The sequence below is a fragment of the Odontesthes bonariensis genome, chromosome 11, assembly GCF_027942865.1.
Source record: "Odontesthes bonariensis isolate fOdoBon6 chromosome 11, fOdoBon6.hap1, whole genome shotgun sequence".
Taxonomy (NCBI): Eukaryota; Metazoa; Chordata; class Actinopteri; order Atheriniformes; family Atherinopsidae; genus Odontesthes; species Odontesthes bonariensis.
In genome coordinates, this window is record NC_134516.1 from 19,038,663 (window position 1) to 19,058,747 (window position 20,085).

At 42.5% G+C, this 20,085-nt stretch overlaps 2 protein-coding genes across 4 annotated transcripts; both read left to right on the plus strand.

Moving 5' to 3' along the window:
* The first annotated feature begins 603 nt into the window (after nucleotides 1-603).
* Nucleotides 604-12,640, plus strand: LOC142391788 (metalloreductase STEAP3-like). 2 transcript variants are annotated; one of them, XM_075477850.1, is made up of 6 exons: nucleotides 604-662; nucleotides 1,495-1,744; nucleotides 1,897-2,163; nucleotides 4,278-4,805; nucleotides 7,345-7,509; nucleotides 11,269-12,640. In XM_075477850.1, exons 2-6 carry the CDS (start codon nucleotides 1,517-1,519, stop codon nucleotides 11,554-11,556), a joined length of 1,476 nt encoding a protein of 491 aa, XP_075333965.1. In that variant the 5' UTR covers nucleotides 604-662; nucleotides 1,495-1,516; the 3' UTR covers nucleotides 11,557-12,640. The 2 variants fall into 2 exon arrangements, with proteins under 2 accessions (XP_075333965.1, XP_075333966.1); XM_075477851.1 differs by lacking the exon at nucleotides 604-662 and having other exon boundaries at nucleotides 1,682-1,772.
* A 2,049-nt stretch (nucleotides 12,641-14,689) lies between these two features.
* On the plus strand, nucleotides 14,690-19,694 carry LOC142391789 (acyl-CoA-binding protein-like). 2 transcript variants are annotated; one of them, XM_075477852.1, is made up of 4 exons: nucleotides 14,690-14,798; nucleotides 14,983-15,103; nucleotides 19,407-19,469; nucleotides 19,559-19,694. In XM_075477852.1, exons 1-4 carry the CDS (start codon nucleotides 14,793-14,795, stop codon nucleotides 19,630-19,632), a joined length of 264 nt encoding a protein of 87 aa, XP_075333967.1. In that variant the 5' UTR covers nucleotides 14,690-14,792; the 3' UTR covers nucleotides 19,633-19,694. The 2 variants fall into 2 exon arrangements, with proteins under 2 accessions (XP_075333967.1, XP_075333968.1); XM_075477853.1 differs by having other exon boundaries at nucleotides 14,692-14,798; nucleotides 14,986-15,103.
* The last annotated feature ends 391 nt before the right edge of the window (nucleotides 19,695-20,085 follow it).

Below are 20,085 nucleotides of genomic sequence, written 5' to 3' on the forward strand. Positions count from 1 at the left end.
TTTCACCATAGAATAGTACTGAAACTGAGAGCTGCCTTGTCTTTGACCATTTATTTTGATGCCATTATTTCAACATAACAATAACAATAATAATGTGAAATCGCAACATTTCGTAACCTTTTATCTTGAGGAAAAAAGCCGTTGTTTCTTGAGATCACAAGGTGAATATGATGAGCTTGAAAAGGAGAGGTAAGCACCTTAAAAATCATTCATTATCGCTGTCATAACAGTTAGAGAACATTCATGAGATTGAGTCTTCTTAATTTAAGTTCTATTGTTAGTTTATCGTAAGAAGTTGGAATAGATGATTTAGTTTCCCTTTGAATTGATGTGAAATATGATGTTTCAGTTGGAAAACATAGTTGTTAAACTCATGTTTTAGTTAGTTTTTCTAACTAGGTCGCACACTAAAGTCCACTTGTACTTATATACTGTCAAAGTCCCGCTGTCTCTGTCTTTTTATGTAGTTTCCTCATTGACTCTTTGGTTAAAACAGACGTTTTATGGTTTTTAAAGACTCAGTTATGGGAGGCTCGTGCTCGTGTTTTATCTTCCTCGCACAGGAGGGGGCGTGGCTTTGGCTGCTGCGTCATGATATCAGGAAGAAACGTTCCAGCATTTTCACAGAAAGCGGCGGAGCGGGTGGAATTTAACTGCTGCCAGTGAGTAAAGTTATCTCTGCAAGCGCGAAAAGGAGGTTGTTTGTGTGTTTTTAAGTTATTGTTCTAGCAAAATGTCGGGGTTTGGTCGGCTTAAACGAAGTGTGTGTTGAGGAGAATAACTTAAATCGGAGGTGAAGTTTCCACGAGTTCAGTCAAGGACAACAAGCGAGGCGGCTTCAACCCGGTTGTTTTGTTGTAGACAGAATGTCCTGTTAATTTCTCGCACTTAAAGGTTTTATCGCTTTCTGATCAGGTTTAACAAAGGGCACAACGGTAATTGGGACATGTTTGGAATATTCACGGTTGTTTTTTTTAATTCGGCGTGTGAATGGATAAGCGTAGAAGCAGCTAAAAGTGACTATTATCAATGTTTATGCAGGTATTGAGTGATGTAGCGAGCCGAATTAGGACGGGCTCGCATGAATGACAGGTTGGTTGGTAAAATGTGCCTTATGTTGCAATGATGCCGTGTAATTTTTGACTAAAAAAAATAAGTTGTTACCGTGTATTCTATCTATGCTATTATTGGATGTAGCCTCCTTTGACAGAGCAGCTACAGAACTGGGACATGCCAGTTGAGACTCAGAGATAAGAGGAATGAGGACTTCTCTGTTCAAAAGAAGCAGAAAAAACACAAACAGTTAAAGCGAAACTTCATGACAAATTTAATTTTAGTGTCACTTTTTACATCCTTATTTTCGTATTATGTCAAATGAAATGGCAAGTAACAAGACTAGACTACTGAATCTCTTTTCAGTGACTTGATTATGTGCTTGATCTAATAACCAGTTGAGTCATAAAACTAAGTTACGATCCCATCTGCTGTCTACAGATTTGTATTTTGTAAGAGCATTATGCCTGATGAGATGGGAAAGCCATTAATCCGAGAACGAGGCGAAGGAGGAGGCTCCAGACACCTTGAAGCCTGTGTGTCTGATCCCGGAGCTCCGGTGATTGGCATCCTGGGCACGGGTGACTTTTCCCGCTCGCTGGCCAGACGGCTGGTGGCCTCAGGATACCAAGTTGTGGTGGGGAGTCGGACCCCGAAGCGCTCTGTGGCTCTGTTCCCCGAGGAGGCCGAGGTGACGCACACACACTGATCCTCACCATGTAATTAGTGTTTTTCTTTCCTCCTGGAGATAATTATATGTACACCTTTGACTTCACCCACCGGGGATAATAACTGTCAGCGAAACTACAAATAAAACAAAAGCAGCGTGTCTTTTATTTCCAGATGACGTCCCAGATGGAGGCAGCCAGCCAGGCGGACCTGGTCTTTGTCGCGGTGTTCCCTGAGCACCACTCCACGTTGGTGGCATTGAAGCCGGTGCTGGCAGGGAAGACTCTGGTGGACGTGAGCAACGGTTTCCGCATCAGCCAGTACGGTCCCTCTAATGCTGAACTGCTGGCAGACCTTTTTCCGGAGAGCTCTGTGGTCAAAGGGTTTAACACCATTTCAGCCTGGACGCTCCAGATGGGACCACGTGATGGAAGCAGGCAGGTGGGATACATCCGGTGCAATCTGTTGGTTTCCTTAGCCAGGAAAGTGTTTTTGAATTGGCTCTATATGAATGAATTGGATTATTTTATAAATAATTATGATTACAATTAGGGTTGCAAAATTCCCAGAATTTTCAAAGACGGAAACTTTCCATGGGAATTTAAGGGAATTAACGGGAATTTATTAGCCTGGCTGACGCGTCCACAATCTCGATGAGATGGTGGTCTGGGAACTAGGTGTGCATTTTCTCGTATTTGAGGCGTGGTTTACGAATGCCTAGAGCCGTTTATTGGGCGCTACGAATGTCTATCAAATGACGTCAGGTTCTTCCCATGCTGCTTTGCGCGCGATTCATAGCCAATTGTATCACTTATACCAGATGACGACAGAAATTCGACGAGGAAGAAGAAAAAAAAAGTAAAATAAAAGTAAACTTGCGCTCTAAGCTACTTAAATTGACAACAAAGTAGGCCTATATGCTATATTCTACATGAATTTTTATGTTGTAGAGTTGTGAATTTATTTTATCAATGGAGAAATTGAGCAGCCTTGCTTTGTTGTCTACAGTAGTAGATCAACCCTCATCTTACTTTGAAGCTCCCAGCTCCCAGAAGTGACGTCAACGAAGCTTTAGCAGCAGAAAAGCTATCAGGCTTGTGTTGATAATAATAAACTCCTGGACTATGTACAAACTTCCAAATGCATCGTTTTGTGAGTACAGACCATATTTGTGCTACTGTAGAAGTTTGGTGTTATGGCATGTGATTTTAGTGTGGTAATTTTGGAGATACTGCCAGGGTCCGTCAGCGCTTGTACTAAGCTATTCGGGATAACTCAGTAACTCAGCTGATGTTCAGCCAATATCGGAAAAACTTCGGGTGGGCTACTTGGCTGGATGTCACGGTTCAAATGACCCTAGGGTGAATCTACTCCGAAACACTTTCTAAGGCTGCATCGAACGGTAACGTTGTGTCCGCTGTCATGTTGGATTAACACTCTACAAGCTTCGTGTAGCGCATAGACGTCGTCATCGTCTTGCTGCTGCTGCTGCTGCCCCCCCGTTCTGTGATTGGTTCCCAAACTCTGGCAAAAATAAGGGCGGTGGTTTCCAGGCTGACTTTGCAGTGAGAATGAAATCGAGCGCAAAGCAGCATGGGAATTCCCAGGCTAGGGAATTTATGGGAATAAACTGGGAATTTTCAAAATTGAAGGTTGGCTCTTCTAGGGAACTTAAATATAGTTGAGGAAAGTATATTTTAGCATAATCTTGACTAAAACAAACAGATGGAATTCCTCAATCACATGCACAGAGCACACTGCTTACTGCACGGCTATTGAGACCACACCCCCTAGTGGCACTGTGCATGCCTCCATCACATGTACAGAAGATTGAACCCAAAACTCCTGTTTTTGTTCATCCATGAAACCAGTAATTAGAACGTGTTCTATTCTACTTACCATACCATACCTACTTTATTTATAAAGCACTTTATACACCCACAGGACCAAAGTGCTATACACAATCATAAAATACAATACAATCATAAAATAGAAGGGTCAAATATAAAAGCAGTACTAAAGTAATTAAAATGTAAACACAATAAAACAAAGTCAAACATCTCAGATTGTGCCAAAAGCCAAAGAAAAAAGATGGGTCTTAAGCTGGGATTTAAAAACAACAAGTAAAGGGCTACTTACAAATAAATCTGAAAACATTTTGTATGGATGTTTTCTTATGACTTCTGTTTATATTTATGCTTGGATATAATATATTCCCAGTTAGTTCTCCTAAATTCCCATTAGTTCCCATTATTCCCATGGAAAGTGTCCAATATGGAATATATCCAAAATTCCCAAGCTTAACTTCCCATGGAAATTTACCAGAAACTTTCCGCCCCTTTGCAACCCTAATTACAATGAGTTGAATTCCAATTGGCTGGAATTGGACTTTATTATTTAAGTGCCTTGAGATGACATTTGTTGTATTTAGCGCTATATAAATAAAAATTAATTGAATTGAATTGAATCCGCAGGGAGAACCAGTGGAGGATGTGCTGTTGGATAAACAGTTTGAGGGAGAAATGTTTCATCCTCTTGTGATAATTTCTTTGCAGGTTTTCCTGTGCAGCAACAGTCAAAAAGCCAAGAACTCAGTGAAGCAGATCTGCCACAGGATGGGCTTCATCCCTGTCGACATGGGCCTCCTTTCCTCCGCTCTGGAGATCGAAAACCTCCCGCTCTACCTGTTTCCCTCCTGGCGGGTCCCCATCCTCTCCACCCTTGCTCTCTTCATCTTCTTCTACCTGTACAACTTCACCCGAGACGTCCTGCATCCCGAAGTCACAGCAGGAAAGAGCTTTTTCTACAAAATGCCCATCGACACTGTAAATGTCACTCTTCCCTCTGTGGCCTTGGTGATGTTGGCGTTGGTTTACACGCCCGGTTTGTGCGCCGCCTTCCTCCAGCTGTGGTGGGGCACCAAGTACAATCGCTTCCCCAACTGGCTGGACGGGTGGCTAACCACGAGGAAGCAGTTTGGGCTGTGCAGCTTCCTGTGTGCAGCTCTTCATGCCATTTACAGTCTGTGCCTTCCCTTGAGGAAGTCTGCCCGCTTCAAACTCGTCAACTTGGCTTATAAACAGGTCTGTGCAGACGTAAGATGCAACATCTTGATCAAACTTTTTAAGTTGTGTCAATGGGTTTAAAGTAACAGACATGCACTGCTTTTCAGTGATCTTGTAGCAACTAGTTTGTGTAATGTGTGAATTAACAGGCTAAAAACCACCGCCAGAGACCAAGTTTTGCACCTTGTTTTTACCGTTTTCATTCACCTTTTCCTGCTCTCCAGATACTTAAACTGCCTCCAGCACAGCAAAATGAAATTAAAAGCTTCTATCCAATCAGATTTTTTTAACTGGGCTTTACAGAAACACTTCAATGGACACCGGCTGGAATAGGAGCAGAAGAAGTTTATGTTGTCGCGCGTTTTCTGGCAAAATCTTTCTCGAGAGGGAACTTTGTGTTCTAGTGATGAGCATCTTGGATTGTAATGTCTTTACTAACGATTCCCAGTGCCTCTAGCGTGCATCTCCTCATATCTTGCACATTGAGAGCATTATGTATCGATAGAAAAATGGCAGCAAAGCACTTTGTTGTATGCAACTGTCAGGCTGTCTGTTGTTCTGTGGTGTGAAGGAGAATGATGGACGGGCTTTATCCTGACTCTGAGTGAGCTAACAGACCTTCAGAAGGACTGATGCTCAGTTTGGATCATTGCTGGGGTTGTAAATGATGTTTTGTTTGGTGAAATGTGAGTTTAAGCTCGAGGTGTTTTCATTGCTCGCTGCTCTTGTTTCTTTGCTTATGACGTAGATTTTTGGATTTTTACTGTTTGTGATGCAGCTTCCTGTCTAACTACCAGTTAAAAACCTTTTATGCTTTTTAAACCTTTCAGTCGTCTCTCTCCAATTAGTTACTGTCACCCTTACAAGTGGGGAGTCTTTAGCTATATCGCTCAGTTCCTCTTGATGAAGGGTTACTGTTTCTGTGAAATTCAGATGGTTGCATGATTTTATAGGTGTTTTAAAGCCATTTTTAAAGCAAAAGAGTGGCACTGAATGCCTGGGTACACAATGCGTGAACACAGGGAAGATACAAACCCAGGAAAGGCTTGTTTCTATTGCGACTGGCTAAAATAGCAGCAATAAGGCAGAAGACAAAAATATTCATCAAACCCGAATAAAATACAGTGGAGTTGATCAGTTAATCAGTTCAGTTTAGTGTAATCCGTGGATGACATGACTGTAACGGTGAGCGTGTGTACATAACAAACAGACTTTTGGGGTAACAATGACATCTATGTACCAGTTTCTCTGCATCTATTTAACTTTACTTGGGAGAAACATATGTGTACAACCACATTTGACAGTTCTGCACCAACCTTCCAGATGTCTTCCTTGGTCGATATTACTTTGGCCCAGTGTCTGACATGCAGAGTCCGCCATGAGCAACGATTTTGGATCGGACCCAGTCGAACCAGCAGATGGTGGAACAATTATGAACGAGCGTAATCATTGTTTTGGTTTTGAAGTCGCAGCCAAAGGAGAATCGGATCACTCAGAGTTGTCTTCTCGTGTATTTTGACCCGTCGGTGTGGACGTTATCGGCCTGGTATGATGACTCCAGCGTTTGGGGGGGATTTGTACGTTCTTATTTTAAGAAAGAAAGCTCATAAAGTTGTTTTTTATATATATGTTTTTGTTACAAATAGAGGGATAAATATCTGTTTAGAAATCTCCAGATTAGTGAAGTCAAGCCTGAAAAATGGTGGCAGATTGTGAGTATAACTCATCTGTTACCTTCTCCATCCCTCATCCTCCCCCACACGGCTGGAATCGCACTAGAAGATGACGTTTTATAGGAAGTATTGTGGTTTTATGCGTTTTCTATGACTAAGTGACCTTTGGAGTAACTTTACCTTCCTGGGTTTCGAACAGAGACAGATCTGCTCACACAATCCTGCCTCCAACTCGTCCGTTTTTCAGGTGCACAGACGGGCCAAAAAGCACCAAAGCACACTTGGTGCCAGCTGTTGTGACATCACTTCAGCATTTGTGAGGTCATAAACGAAGCATAAGGAGCATCAACGGCGTTGTATTAAGTTCTGAATGGGCCACGTTTAAGAGAAAGACTCCTTGTTGCCTTCAGACTGCAAAGTATTGTTTGATTAGATCATCCATATCTTAGATCAGCATACAGTAATACATGTGAGGTGTGTCTGAAGGTGAAGCAGGATGATTACTTGGGAAAACAACAACTATATTTCTTATAAATTTACTCCCCTCCACTTTTTTATATATTTTTTTAAACTATACATTCCCTCCCTTCCTCAGCTTTGTAATCTTTATGATCAATTTTTTACCTACAATGGCAAAAGATGCTGTTGTACAATTAAGTTAACACTCTTAACTTATGGATTACAGTTAAATTTAATGGTGTTTTTCCATTTTGTGGTATAGTACTGCTTGCTTTATTTGCTACTAAGGTTCCAAGCTAGCCTAGCTGATGGTATACAGTGACGTAGAAACACATTTCAGAAGGCCAGCATGCAGTTTATAACACACCTCACGTATTTAGTGACTTTTTAGAAATGCGTTTTGTTTTGCGTGTGTGTGTGTTCAGGTGAAGGCGGGTGTGGAGGACTCGTGGGTGGACGAGGAGGTGTGGAGGATGGAGCTGTACCTCTCCGTGGGCATCATGGCCCTCGGGCTGCTCTCCCTGCTGGCTGTCACCTCGCTGCCTTCGGTGGCCAACACCCTCAACTGGAGGGAGTTCACCTTCATACAGGTACGCATACACGGATCATCCGGCTCGCAGGGCTGCGTGATGGGGAAAGACACTGCAGGCGGGCTGACATGAGTCTCATTCATGTGCTCACAGTGAACTCAGTGTTTACACCCCTGAAGCTGCCTCATATTCTCAGTTAAACTTGTGCTGTGACAAAGACACCAAAGTGTTGTGAGTCAGTGTACACACTTCCTCCTCTCGTCCTCTACTTCCACCATCATGGCCTCCAGGCTTTCTGCTTTTTTCCCCCCTTTTCGTGTCTCAGTAATCCGTCAGCTGTCGGATTAGTCAAAGTTTCTGCCCAGAAACACCGAGACTTTATGGCATAGCTGCAGGACACCATGCTCATGCGCTTGTGTTGATACATCATGAGACTTTAAGACTTCCAGTTGACCTACACTTTGCTTTCTTCTAGTCTGCTTTAGGGATATTTAAATGATCAGGAAACTGTCCCATCAGTTATCTGAGATTCTTCCTCTAATTTAGCTCGGTCCCTAGTTTTCTCATAGACGCCCACTAAAGTAAATCGGCGCCAAATATTGATGAAAATAGATCCATTCAAAGGCAGCCATTAGTTTGTTGTGGGCGTGCGAGTTTTTTTTTTTTTTTCTTATATTTAAAATGCTTTTATTTTGTTCTCTGGCTGTAGTTTTGGATTTTAAAGAAACACTTGGTTGTGTTTGTGACCTTTTGTGTTTCTTTGCATTTCAAGCAGGGAAAAGAGTGCTGATCCAATGTGGTCACTTGCATTTTAATGGCAGCTGTGAGCCACCGTACTTGCAGCTGTCCACTTTCTGATCAGGTCACACGAGACACATGTTAATGCGGTGTAAACGGGACCAGAGCTTCCATGTGAACTGGGTACTAAATGACCAGTTTACTTTCAAATGCAGCAGTGATTAAAATTCAGCTCTTCACTTGCACAATTTTGTGGATCTCTGGTGAACTCACTGATTTCTGATGTAGAAAGAAGCAAATATCTGTCTGAGCCCTGCACATGCACAACCATGCACGTGAATTTGCTTTCATGCTGAAGAGGCCGACAAAAATATCAAGCAGGGTAAAGTTACAGGAAGAATGCTTTTACGTAAACATGAGGAGAGAAGCTGTTATGAGGCTGAAAAACCAGAATAAAACCATCAGAAACACAAGTCAAACCTTAGGATGACCAAAAATCAGCTGTTTGGAAGGTTGTGAAGAAGACAGAAGAATCCTCAGGCCTGTCCAACAGGTCAGAAACAGTCTTCAGGAGGCAGGTGTGTCTTTGTCAGAGACGACTATCCACAGAAGACTTCATGAACAGAAACACAGAGGCTACACTGCTACATGCTAACCGCTAGTTAGCCACAAAAACAGGATGGACAGATTAGAGTTTGCCAAAAAGTCCTTAAAGGAGCTGCAGAGTTCTGGGAAAAGGTGCTCTGGACAGATGAGACCGAGATGAAGCTGCATCGGAGTGATTGCAGGACCAACAGGAAGTGACCAAGACCCAAAGCATAGCAGCTCCTCTGTTAAACACGGAGGTGGGGGTGTTATGGCTGCCACAGGTACTGGCACACTTATTTTCATTAGCCGCATTCAGACGGAGCCGTTCTAAGAACTGTCCACCTCAAATGTCGTTCTAATAACTGTCCTTCCCCAGGGGAACTGTTTAATTTGACATTCGCACACGAGTCAGGACTGATGGGACGCAACCGTCTGCGACAGCGACGTGTTACTTTAGCGCCACATTCAACAACAAAACAAAACAAAACAGAACAAAAAAACCCCGGTAAAAGTAAGGAGAGAAGAAAAAACACCACCAAGAAGCTAATATGGAGAGCGGGGAGGCCACCGTGTTCATGGTCTGCATGATGCTGATATTAATCATGGACGATCACATCGGGCGTCTAACATGGAGGCTGGAAGAGCTCACAGAGAGAGTCAGGAGACGCAGGATGGAGCGCAGGCCATACTTCTTGGTTTCATGAAGGAAGGAGAGCAGAGCGCCGCAGACAAAGGAGACGATGTGTAAGTTTAACTTATTAAACACGCGCCGGTTGTGTCTGTGTCGTATGAGGAAACATTTCAGCCTGACAACATGACAAGGGGCGGAGCTACCGACCACCAAACACCTACGTCAGATGTGTTGCTATGGAAACCAGAACAGACCCAGCTGAGGAGAAGGAGCTGAAATGGTTATAGGAACTGAGGGCCGTGGTCCCGAGTTCCTGTATGTCCGAATATCCGCTTTCGGACTGTAGGAACTCGGGGCTATCTCCCTCAGTTCCTATAACCATTTCAGCTCCTTCTCCGAGGTCGGGTCTTTTCATGGTTCTATAGAACGCATCTGACGGAGGTGTTTGGTGGTCGGTAGCTACGCCCCATGTCATCCTGCCACGGCTGAAATGTTTCCTCATACAACACGGACACAACCGGCGAGTGTTTAATAAGTTAAACTTACACTGGTCTCCTTTGTCTGCGGCGCTCTGCTCTCCTTTCTTCCTTCATGAAATGAAAAAGTATCGCCTGCGCTCGACTGCGTTCTTAGAACGGCTCTGTCCGAAAGCGGCTAATGTGGGAGAAAACAGCCCCGTTCCTGAAAAGGTTATAGGAACTGCCAAAGGTTCCTTCAGTGCGAATGCGTCTAATGATGATGAATGAATTCTGAGCTGTAAAGAAACATCTGATCTGCTCCAGTTCCAGTAAATGCCTCCAAAGTCATTGGAAGGAGCTTCATCCTGCAACAAGATAACAATCCCAAACATCCTGCTGAGTTTCTAAGAGCTGAAACATGGAAAAAAAAAAACATGAATGGATCAGTCGCCTGATTTAAATCCACCTGAAGATGTGTTCTATGTGCTGAAGAAGACGAGCAGAGAATCTTTTGAGAGGTTTAAAAACTGAAATGACGAAAAAAGAAGAAAAAACTAATCAAACATGTTCAAGTCGATATAAAAAACAAGGTTATAACTTATGTTTCAGTCTTTTATAACTCATCTAACACGTATGAACATGCTGCTGTTGGAATGAGCATTTCCTGTCAGCTGATATTCATCATCTCGTGTATATAATTTATCTTGGAGTCTTATTGAAGGAAAAGACATCAAGGAGAGGAGAGTAAAGTGAGCGCAAGGAAGATTACGCAACGGGGAGCGTCCTGTTTGTCGTCCGAGCGAGTGAAAGCCTGCCCGATGTTCTCTTTTTGTCAGTTTTTGTTTAACCTTTCAGCTCCAGACTCGCCTTTGCTCTGCACCAACACGTCCGCAGCGTGTGCTCCAGCTTAAAGTGCTGTGAGAGGACGTATTTAATCCTGTGAACTGAAGAATAATTGTGTTCCATGCAGCCAGTTTGTCGGTGCACATGGAGAAATTTGGCAGTTTTATTTATTTATTTATTTATTTATTTTTGTTAACCCCTGGCCTCTACCCGAGTCATATTTGGAAGGTGTTTTGAGATTAGTGCACCCTGAAGGTGCATTATATGGCACACATGCAGACACGGATGCACCAGTGGGATTTCTTCCGGTCATGAGTGGTGGGTCAGCGTGTTTCCTCAGGGCAGGCAGTGGACTGCAGAGCAGTCAGCTGCTGCTGCTGCTGGGAACTGGTTGACTCTGCCTTCTTTTTTTAGCATTTGTCACACATTTGGAGGATTTTAATGGTACATTTCTTGTGTTTTTCAGTCTCCACGTTTGAGTTGTGCCTGAACAACAAGAGCAGTGGTGGCTCACGCTTCAGTATCCTGCTTTTTAAAAGTCTCCCTCTTCATGTTTTGCAGTCCACTCTTGGTTACTGTGCCTTGTCCATGGCCACCCTCCACACGCTCATATATGGCTGGGATCGTGCCTTCGATCCAGTCCACTACCCCTTCTTCCTGCCCCCCACTTTCATGCTGGTCCTGGTCCTTCCCCTCTCGGTCCTGGTGTGCCGCCTGGCTCTCTTCGTGCCCTGCGTGGCCCTGCGGCTCAGACAGATCCGCCGCGGCTGGGAGCGGAGCCGACACATCCGCTTCACCCTGCCGACCGAGGACTGCCGCAACGGGATGGAGGACGTCAGCAATGTGTGAGAAAGGCTGTTTTTAATGGTGTCCAGACACAAGGTGAATATCAACGCAGAGAGGATGAAATATTCATGCTCTCCTGGAGTGTTTTAAAGACTCGTCTCTTTAGCCTGATAAGAGTTTTCAGTTTCTTTTCCACAAATTGTCTGGGAGATTCAGATATTTATCTTTCACCAACCTTAAAGCACGGTGGACCGCCAGCAGTGATCATTTAGTTTGTACCTATTTTTCTTTAATTTATTGATCTATCTCAATCCAAACTGCAGAACAGTATTAACTTTGGTTTAAAGTGAATGCAGCGCAGTCGCTTTTAGACTTTAGAAACAACTAAATCGGTTCACAATTGAGATTATAGTCACTTATAGACTTCTTTTTCTTGGCTTGCCTTCATCTCTTTCGTGTTATTTACTTGCATTTGAAGAAATTGCAACAAAGATTGTTCCATCTGCATCTTTTGAGGTCAATTGTCTTAAATATTGTTGAGAAAACCCAAAATGCTGTCGTAATGAAACAATGTTTTCTAATTTAAACAGCAGTTGAGTGCCCCGCCCCCAACCTTTTTAATGAGGTGATGAGTTTTTAATGTTGTTATAACACTTGACATCAGTTAGGGTGCCAGCATACGATTTTAAAAAAAGAAAAACAAGGACAAAAGTCATCTGATGTCAGATGTGAAGCTGATGTACATAAACTTCTCTCATGAAATACGAAGCTGGTAATCTTTCCATCAAGTGTTTTATAGTCGTTAGAGCTAGATTTGCACCTTCTGGTTGTTCTGAAAACTATTACATGATTAAAGATTTATTTGGCCTCAAAGTCCTTTCAGGTTTCTGTCTCCCGCTCCGCCCTCTCATCCAAATATGATCACGTCCAGACGTGGCAGTCAAAAGCAAAGATCCGCTTACACTTTATTAAGATTATTTACTGGAAATGTCGCCGTTAGCGTTTGATAACATCGGCTGACGTTGCAGAGAGCGACTCTGTGATCTGTTGTTGTTTTGGTGAAGATGAACTCATCCTTTGTGCCGTGGTCTTCTGGAGAGGGAGGGTCAAACATGTACTAAAGAGACATTTAAAGTGACTTTTTTAAAGGGACGGGACTAGTTTAATGGGGGGACCTGGGGTAAAGTAATAATAACCGGGAAATCTAGTCCCGTCCGAACGCGCCATGTCAGTAAAGATAGCGGAGTATGTCGGTAAACTTTGCCGAGAATTCTACCTCCTGTGAAACGGTCCGGAGTATCTACCATAGGTAATACTAATCCCTTGCGAATGCGACCTTCGGTAATAAGTACGGAATATGTCGTCACATCCTTTTAAAGAGAGAAACAATTAGGTGTGTCTGTTTGCAAACATGGAGGTTCTGGATGAAGCGCTGCTTGCAGGCACGCATGGTCGGCGCCATGTCTTTACAGATGGGGTTTACAGAAGTGAAATGAAGACGTGCATAGCATCCAGGATGTGACGGTTGTGCGTAACCAACAACTCCTCCCATGTTAGATGAATATTACAGGGATTTCTTGTCCCGTCCGAATTGGTCATTTCTTCTCCCTGGCGTCGTCTGGTTAACCAACATTACCATACGTCCCCCCATTGAACTAGTCCCGTCCGAATAGGGCTTTAGTCACGAACCTAACCATTTCTGAGCCAGAAAAGACTTAGAAGTGGCTCAAGCATCAGCCCAGAACCATCACTGGCACCGCTTCGGTTGAAAAGCGGTAGAAAACCGCCCCAGTGTGCAGGTGATGATTTGGACTGTGAGGTATGATGTAATCGTCTTTATTGAGGCACTCTTTACTCATAATCAGCAGTTTAATTCGTCGTTGATTCGAGAAGATGTGGACTTTACTCCACAGTCGCTGCTGTTTGACACAATCTCCTGATAATTCCTGATAATTCCAGTTTTCCCATCACAACATGTCGTTTTTCCATAAAAATTCACACCAGTCACACAAAGACACAGAATTGTGTTTAAACTAAATGGTTCAGATGATAATTAGACAGAAAGTGGAAGCTTCGGCTGCAGCTCGGATGATGTAAAGCACAGTTTTCTCAGTCTCAGATGATTAAAAATCGATGCCGTAGCTTATTACAGCTGTGGAGGGAAACGTTTGGATCGTGCTGTTATTTATCTAATAAATTAGTTTATCAGCTTCCTCTGAACAGATGGCAGAAATCACATGAACCTCCCTCTATTATGTGCATTATTAATCAGATAGCATGGGGCATTTTACAGCATTTCAATGCATTTGAAGCTTACATTTCCCACCTTTAGCCTTAAGTAACAAGGCTCAGTCAAACCTCAAGCTTCTTGCTGTTATATTTAATTCAGCCACCCACCAATGCACTCATTCATATAAATATCAGCTAAATGTAAATAACACAGCTTTTGCCAAGCTTTCCAGCCACTTATTGTGCAACAAAGCCAAGCTGCTAATACGTGAGAATGAATCAGAGGGCGTCTGAAACTGTTCTCTTCTCCTGCAGTAAAGCAGCACTTTGTGAGAAGCTGCCTGTCTCATGCTGGGAGTTTGAATAAAGAAAAGCAGAGGGAGGAAAAGAAACTTTCTGTTCACCTTTCCCTCATTTAAAATCAAGCTGACCACCGCTCCTCACTGAGAACTTCTGTGTGATCTCGTCCCCTGGTGCCATTCACTGGTGTGTTAAAGGGAAGCTCAGTCTGAAGCACTGCTGCTGTGGGTGAGCTTGAATGGTCAAACACAGACAGCTGTGTACAGTAATCAGAGACTGCTGACAATCAAAGCACATCAAATGTGTGTATTTTCTCCCTTTTTTCTGCCAATGTCTCATATAAAATCTTGTGTTTTAGTGTGCTGACATTCAACATGTTACCAAGACAAGAATGTAAAGATTTTAAATGAAAAGATTGTAGAAAAATGGAATAAAATGTGTTTTCTACAACAATACATCTTCACCGTGTGTTTGTCTTTAAAATGTTGAGGCTCATTTGGTTCTTTTTACTTCATTTAATAGCCTGCAAGTATGATTATTATGAAGTCGATGCTCATTGTTGCAGCAGTAAAGCGGAATCTGATCGACATAAATACGTGGATGCTGCCATCTTGTGGCGCCTTCCTCGGTTGGCATGAATAAAAATGCAGAAGCTCCCTCCCTCTTTGGTTTCCTCATCAGATCTCGACTTTGATAAATGACTGCTGGACAAGTTGGGCAAGCATTGACTCGCAGCTGCAGAGTGAGTGCAGAAGCGTCTAACTGTCGTCATGGCTGTAAGTCTAAACCTCTTTCATTCAACTTTGTCTGAGCCGTTTGTGGACTCTGAGGTCGTTTCAGAAAGCAGGATTCTTTGTGTGCTGCCTCACATGTAGAGATGTGACGAGGCGGAGGGTTCAAGTGGTACAAAAGTTTGGCAGGTGGGGGTGAATCTGAAATGCTGTGTTCTTTAAATCCAAGCAGGGTTCCTTTGAGAAAGCGGCGGAGGAGGCGAAGATACTCAAACAAACACCGGATCATGGAGAAATGAGCGGGCTGTATGGTTTCTATAAGCAGGCCACAGTTGGTGACATTCACTCAGGTGAGTAACTGCGGGTGTGGTCGAGTGGGGAAAAATGAGGTCTGACGAGTTTGGAGACGGATCAAATCTAAACAAGTCGGACCTGGAAAATGCAAACAAAGGGTTTGAACAAAAAAACAGTGCTTTTTATTTTTTTTACATCAACTTTGAATGAGCTGAAAGTATTTCATGTTTAGTTTATTTAATCTGTTCAAAAACATTTGAAGCTTTTACTCCTTTTTAACCTCTCCGTCTCACATCACTCCTGCAGTTACTAAGTGATGAAGACGTTCAGTAATTTTGTCCTTTTCTTCCTATAAACTCGTGTAAAGTTGTGGAACTGAAGACGGTCGTGATATTAAAACTTCTCCGCATATCCTTGACTGGAGACGGGTCAGTCCAGTACCCTGAGCCCTCTAACCAGCCAAGGGTGACCAGATGACAGTCACGCATTTCCATTACTTTCCACACGTCCCGCACATTGAGACTTTGTCCCGCATTGTTACTGACAGTCAGACTCCAGTTTTGAGATGCGTGTTTTATAATCTGGCATTTATCAAATGGCTGTGTGGAGAAAGCAGTGAGGGCTCTTTGATCATGTCAATCAAACAGGAACGCAGACGCAGGTTTGCCGTTCTGAAGCAGGTTGAGAAGAATCAAAATTAGGCAAATACCGGAGACAGCAGTAAACATCAAAAAAGCGAGGGGAGGGGTTCTTAAACATTGCAGACGACTCAGAAAAGAGGCTTAATGTTGAAAATACCGCAGTTCCCCTTTAAGAAAAGAAAATGCAGCTACAACAAAGACTGGGAAACTATCTGCTCAGTGAAACCAGAGCAAGGCGAGTCTGGTAAAGTTGGATGAATACAGGAAAGCCTTATTGAGCAACTATAATTGAAAGAACAATTGTAGTCCTGACTGTCTATTCTGTTTAATTGTACACAGTCAGGTGTGTTGACCGGAGAGACAATGGGAAATAGTATGAAAGCTCCATGCTTGTCTGTTTTCTTACATGAGAACTTGGGAAAGTTGCATTTAAATAAAATATATATGTAAAGCTACTGAATCAACCAAAGCATAGTAACGTTACAAGCTAAGGGGCAGAATAGAGATGTTTCTTTCTTTAAAGTTATTTTAGACTACCCCGATGCATTGGTATCCCACACAAATATAGTCTTTGTCCCACATCTGGTGAATTTGATTGAGCCTTCTTTTCTGCACATTAGGTTTTCTCTTTTACACTGAAATTCCTCCAGCTTGAATATTTTAAGATATTCTGCACCATAGAAGGTAAAATACGCAATTCCCTTCCGGTGTTTCACTGAGGAACATTTTTTCCCAAAAAAATTCAATAATTTTCTCACACATTTGTCCAAAAAAAAAAAAACAGAGATTCTCCATCCATCTTTGCTCCTCACAGACTCAGACTTTCACGGCCACCTGTGTGAAATATCCTCATCATTTCTTCATCTTATTATGAGGCCTAAATTGGTCCAGTTCTAACTTGTTTGGAACATCCTGCTGGCCTGAATAAATTTGATAAGAACGAACATGAAATATGTTGTTATCATTCAGTCTGAAATTAATTAAACGTCACAGTAAAGGTGGGAATCGCTGTTTTTTTCTATGTTGATTTCAGACATTTAAAATTAAACTGACTCCCTCCTTGTCAGAGCTGAGTGCTTTTACTCCAGTACTTTGAGTAAAACTGTCACACATTTATGCATCAGGAGTAAACTCCCATTAACACAGACATATACAACGTAGTCGGAGCCACAAAAAAGGTCTCAGGAAGGCTGAAACAGCCCTCAGCTCCATCTCTGTATTCAGTTGGTTGTAATTTCTTTAACTTTAGTTGTTAGTTGGCTTTTTATTCCTTTTCAGACTAAATCCAAAAGCCTATAATTCTTAATCACTCTTAATCATGGGCTAAACAAACTGAGTACAGAAGGACTAGCCTACAATTAGCATGTCAGGATGTAAGTGCCTTCAGGGCACTTAGAGGTTCAGAGATCCAGTCTGTGGCTGTTTTAGCCATGATTAATAAAAATTTAAAAAAAGAAGATGCATGGCTTCCTCTTTGTATAATACAGTTTCTGGTTACACTTCTGGATGCGGAGGTGGACTGTGATGCGGCTATTCTGCTCTGTAGATGTCGAAAGACCAAAGTTCCGTGTAGTCTGCCACTGAGACGTATTGTTTGGAACTTATTGACGATTCTTTGACAGAGTTTGGCACAAAGTAGTGAGCTGAGACCCATCATAAGATCAGACGTGCGGTCACCGTGGCGTTTTTATTGCATGGTGCCTGCACTGCACCTTGCTCAGACTTCATCGTAACCTACCCTGAGGGGCCCAAACCATCTTTGGAAGAACACCTTCCTCTTCTTTTTTTTTGTCTGGGTGACCCTGACAGAGTTTGGATGATGCTGGGGGATGGAGTGGTCCTGCTCCTTCTTCATGATGCCTGCTTTTGTCGGTCCAAAGTTGAGGTTTTCTTTGCAGATACTCAACCCTTCAGACCAGCCTTTCTCAAACATCTTTTCACAGTCGTCAGAGTCAATAATATGTTTAACCTCTGCTTTACAACCCCTGGCAAAAATGATGGAAATCACCGGCCTCGGAGGATGTTCATGCAGTTGTTTCATTGTGTAGAAAAAAAGCAGATCACAGACGTGACGCAAAACTAAAGTCATTTGTTTCAAATGGCAACTTTCTGGCTTTAAGAAACACTAAAAGAAATCAAGAAAAAATAAATGTGGCAGTCAGTAACGGTTACTTTTTTTAGACCAAGCAGAATGGGGGAAAAAATGATGGAATCACCCTGTAAATTTTCATCCCCAAAACTAACACCTGCAGCAATATGTCTCAAAAACCAAAAATGCACAACAAAACAAATGAGGAACGAATGGGAGGAAACTGGAGTCAACGTCTGTGACCGAACTGTAAGAAACCGCCTAAAGGAAAAGGAATTTACATACAGAAAAGCTAAACGAAAGCCATTATTAACACCAAAACGGAAAAAACAAGGTTACAATGGGCTAAGGAAAAGCAATGGTGGACTGTGGATGACTGGATGAAAGTCATATTCAGTGATGAATCTCGAATCTGCATTGGGCAAGCTGATGATGCTGGAACTTTTGTTTGGTGCCGTTCCAATGAGATTTATAAAGATGACTGCCTGAAGAGAACATGCAACTTTCCACAGTCATTGATGATATGGGGCTGCATGTCAGGTAAAGGCACTGGGGAGATGGCTGTCATTACATCTTCAATAAATGCAGAAGTTTACGTTGATATTTTGGACACTTTTCTTATCCCATCAAGTGAAAGGATGTTTGGGGATGATGAAATCATTTTTCAAAATGATAATGCATCTTGCCATAGAGCAAAAACTGTGAAAACATTCCTTGAAAAAAGACACATAAGGTCAATGTCATGGCCTGCAAATAGTCCGGATCTTAATCCAATTTAAAATCTTTGGAAGTTGAAGAAAATGGTCCATGACAAGGCTCCAACCTGCAAAGCAGATCTGGCAACAGCAATCAGAGAAAGTTGGAGCCAGATTGATGAAGAGTACTGTTTGTCACTCATTAAGTCCATGCCTCAGAGACTGCAAGCTGTTAGAAAAGCCAGAGGTGGTGCAACAAAATACCAGTGATGTGTTGGAGCGTTCTTTTGTTTTTCATGAGTCCATATTTTTTTCCTTCTGCTTGGTCTAAAAAAAAGTAACCGTTACTGACTGCCACAATTTTTTTTTCTTGATTTCTTTTAGTGTTTCTTAAAGCCAGAAAGTTGCCATTTGAAATGACTTTAGTTTTGCGTCATGTCTGTGATCTGCTTTTTTTCTACAAAATGAAACAACTGAATGAACATCCTCTGAGGCCGATGATTCCATCATTTTTGCCGGGGGTTGTAGTAGTAACCCAGACCTTTCTCCACCATCATAACCTCCAGTTTCTTCTAGTCTCCTCGGGGTGTAGTGAACTCCTGTTGGAACCACGGGTCTGTAGCGTTAAGCCTCTCTGTGTCTCCTTCTGTCTTCACTTAGCTGTTTCTCTCTCACCATTTCTGTGATAGTTACACACGGTTGAGACTCTCAAAACCCAAAGAGCTAAAGTGAACAATGCAAACAGTGACTTGTTTTTTTTACTTTGGCACTGAAGTTGTGACTCCTGCAGATCTTCTCAACCCTAAATCTAAGCCCTTCTTTTCTTTTGCTAACATCTATTCAGCAATAATCTGGTAACATCGATGCATACCCAAAGGTAAACTGAGGGAAACGGTGCGTATCAGTGATGTTTACTTTTCTCTTGCATCCACAGAACGTCCCGGGATGTTTGATTTCACTGGAAAAGCTAAATGGGATGCGTGGAATGCAAAGAAAGGTGAGATTGATCAAGTGTTTAATCACAAAAGATCTGAGACTCGACTCAAATTTAGCTTCAGGAGCTAAATTGTTTTCTTTCCCCAACAGGTCTGTCCAAAGAAGAAGCGAAGGCAGCTTACGTTGATTTGGTGGAGAAGCTGAAGGCGAAATACGGACTCTAGTCCCTGATAAACTTTCTTCTTATAACATGTATTTGTTTCCTACATTAAACTTGATGGTCGAAGATATTTGTCTTTTTGCTCATGAAGAAGCCAACAGGCTCAGCGGCATTAAAAGCAGCCGGTTCTCCTCTACAGACCCGTGGTTCCCATTTCATCTCGCTCACTCGTACTTATTAAGCAGTTTCTGTGTCGTCCTCTGGTTTTAACCATCAGTATCCACAGTTGTTTTCATATTCTTGCTGCTGGTGTTGTTGCTTTTTGTGTTTTTTCTCTGTTGGTCTGACTGTAGGTGCTCCTGATGGAGGAAATTTGAACAGGTGGATAGAAAGCTCCCCTTTGGCAAAGCAAATGTGTTTGGGACAGCATTCTGCTTGTCTTGATGATGGTCAGGACAGGGTTAAAAGCAAAAGAACAGTTCAGGTAAAATGCACAACAGCATTCAGGTTTGGGAAA

Coding starts and splice junctions, on each gene's coding strand:
- LOC142391788 (XM_075477850.1), top strand. CDS start 1,517: ATGCCTGATGAGATGGGAAAGCCATTAATCCGAGAACGAGGCGAAGGA. Junction 4,806..7,344: donor TCAACTTGGCTTATAAACAG/GTCTGTGCAGAC, acceptor GTGTGTGTTCAG/GTGAAGGCGGGTGTGGAGGA. Junction 7,510..11,268: donor GGGAGTTCACCTTCATACAG/GTACGCATACAC, acceptor CATGTTTTGCAG/TCCACTCTTGGTTACTGTGC.
- LOC142391789 (XM_075477852.1), top strand. Junction 15,104..19,406: donor AGTTGGTGACATTCACTCAG/GTGAGTAACTGC, acceptor TTGCATCCACAG/AACGTCCCGGGATGTTTGAT. Junction 19,470..19,558: donor TGCGTGGAATGCAAAGAAAG/GTGAGATTGATC, acceptor TTTCCCCAACAG/GTCTGTCCAAAGAAGAAGCG.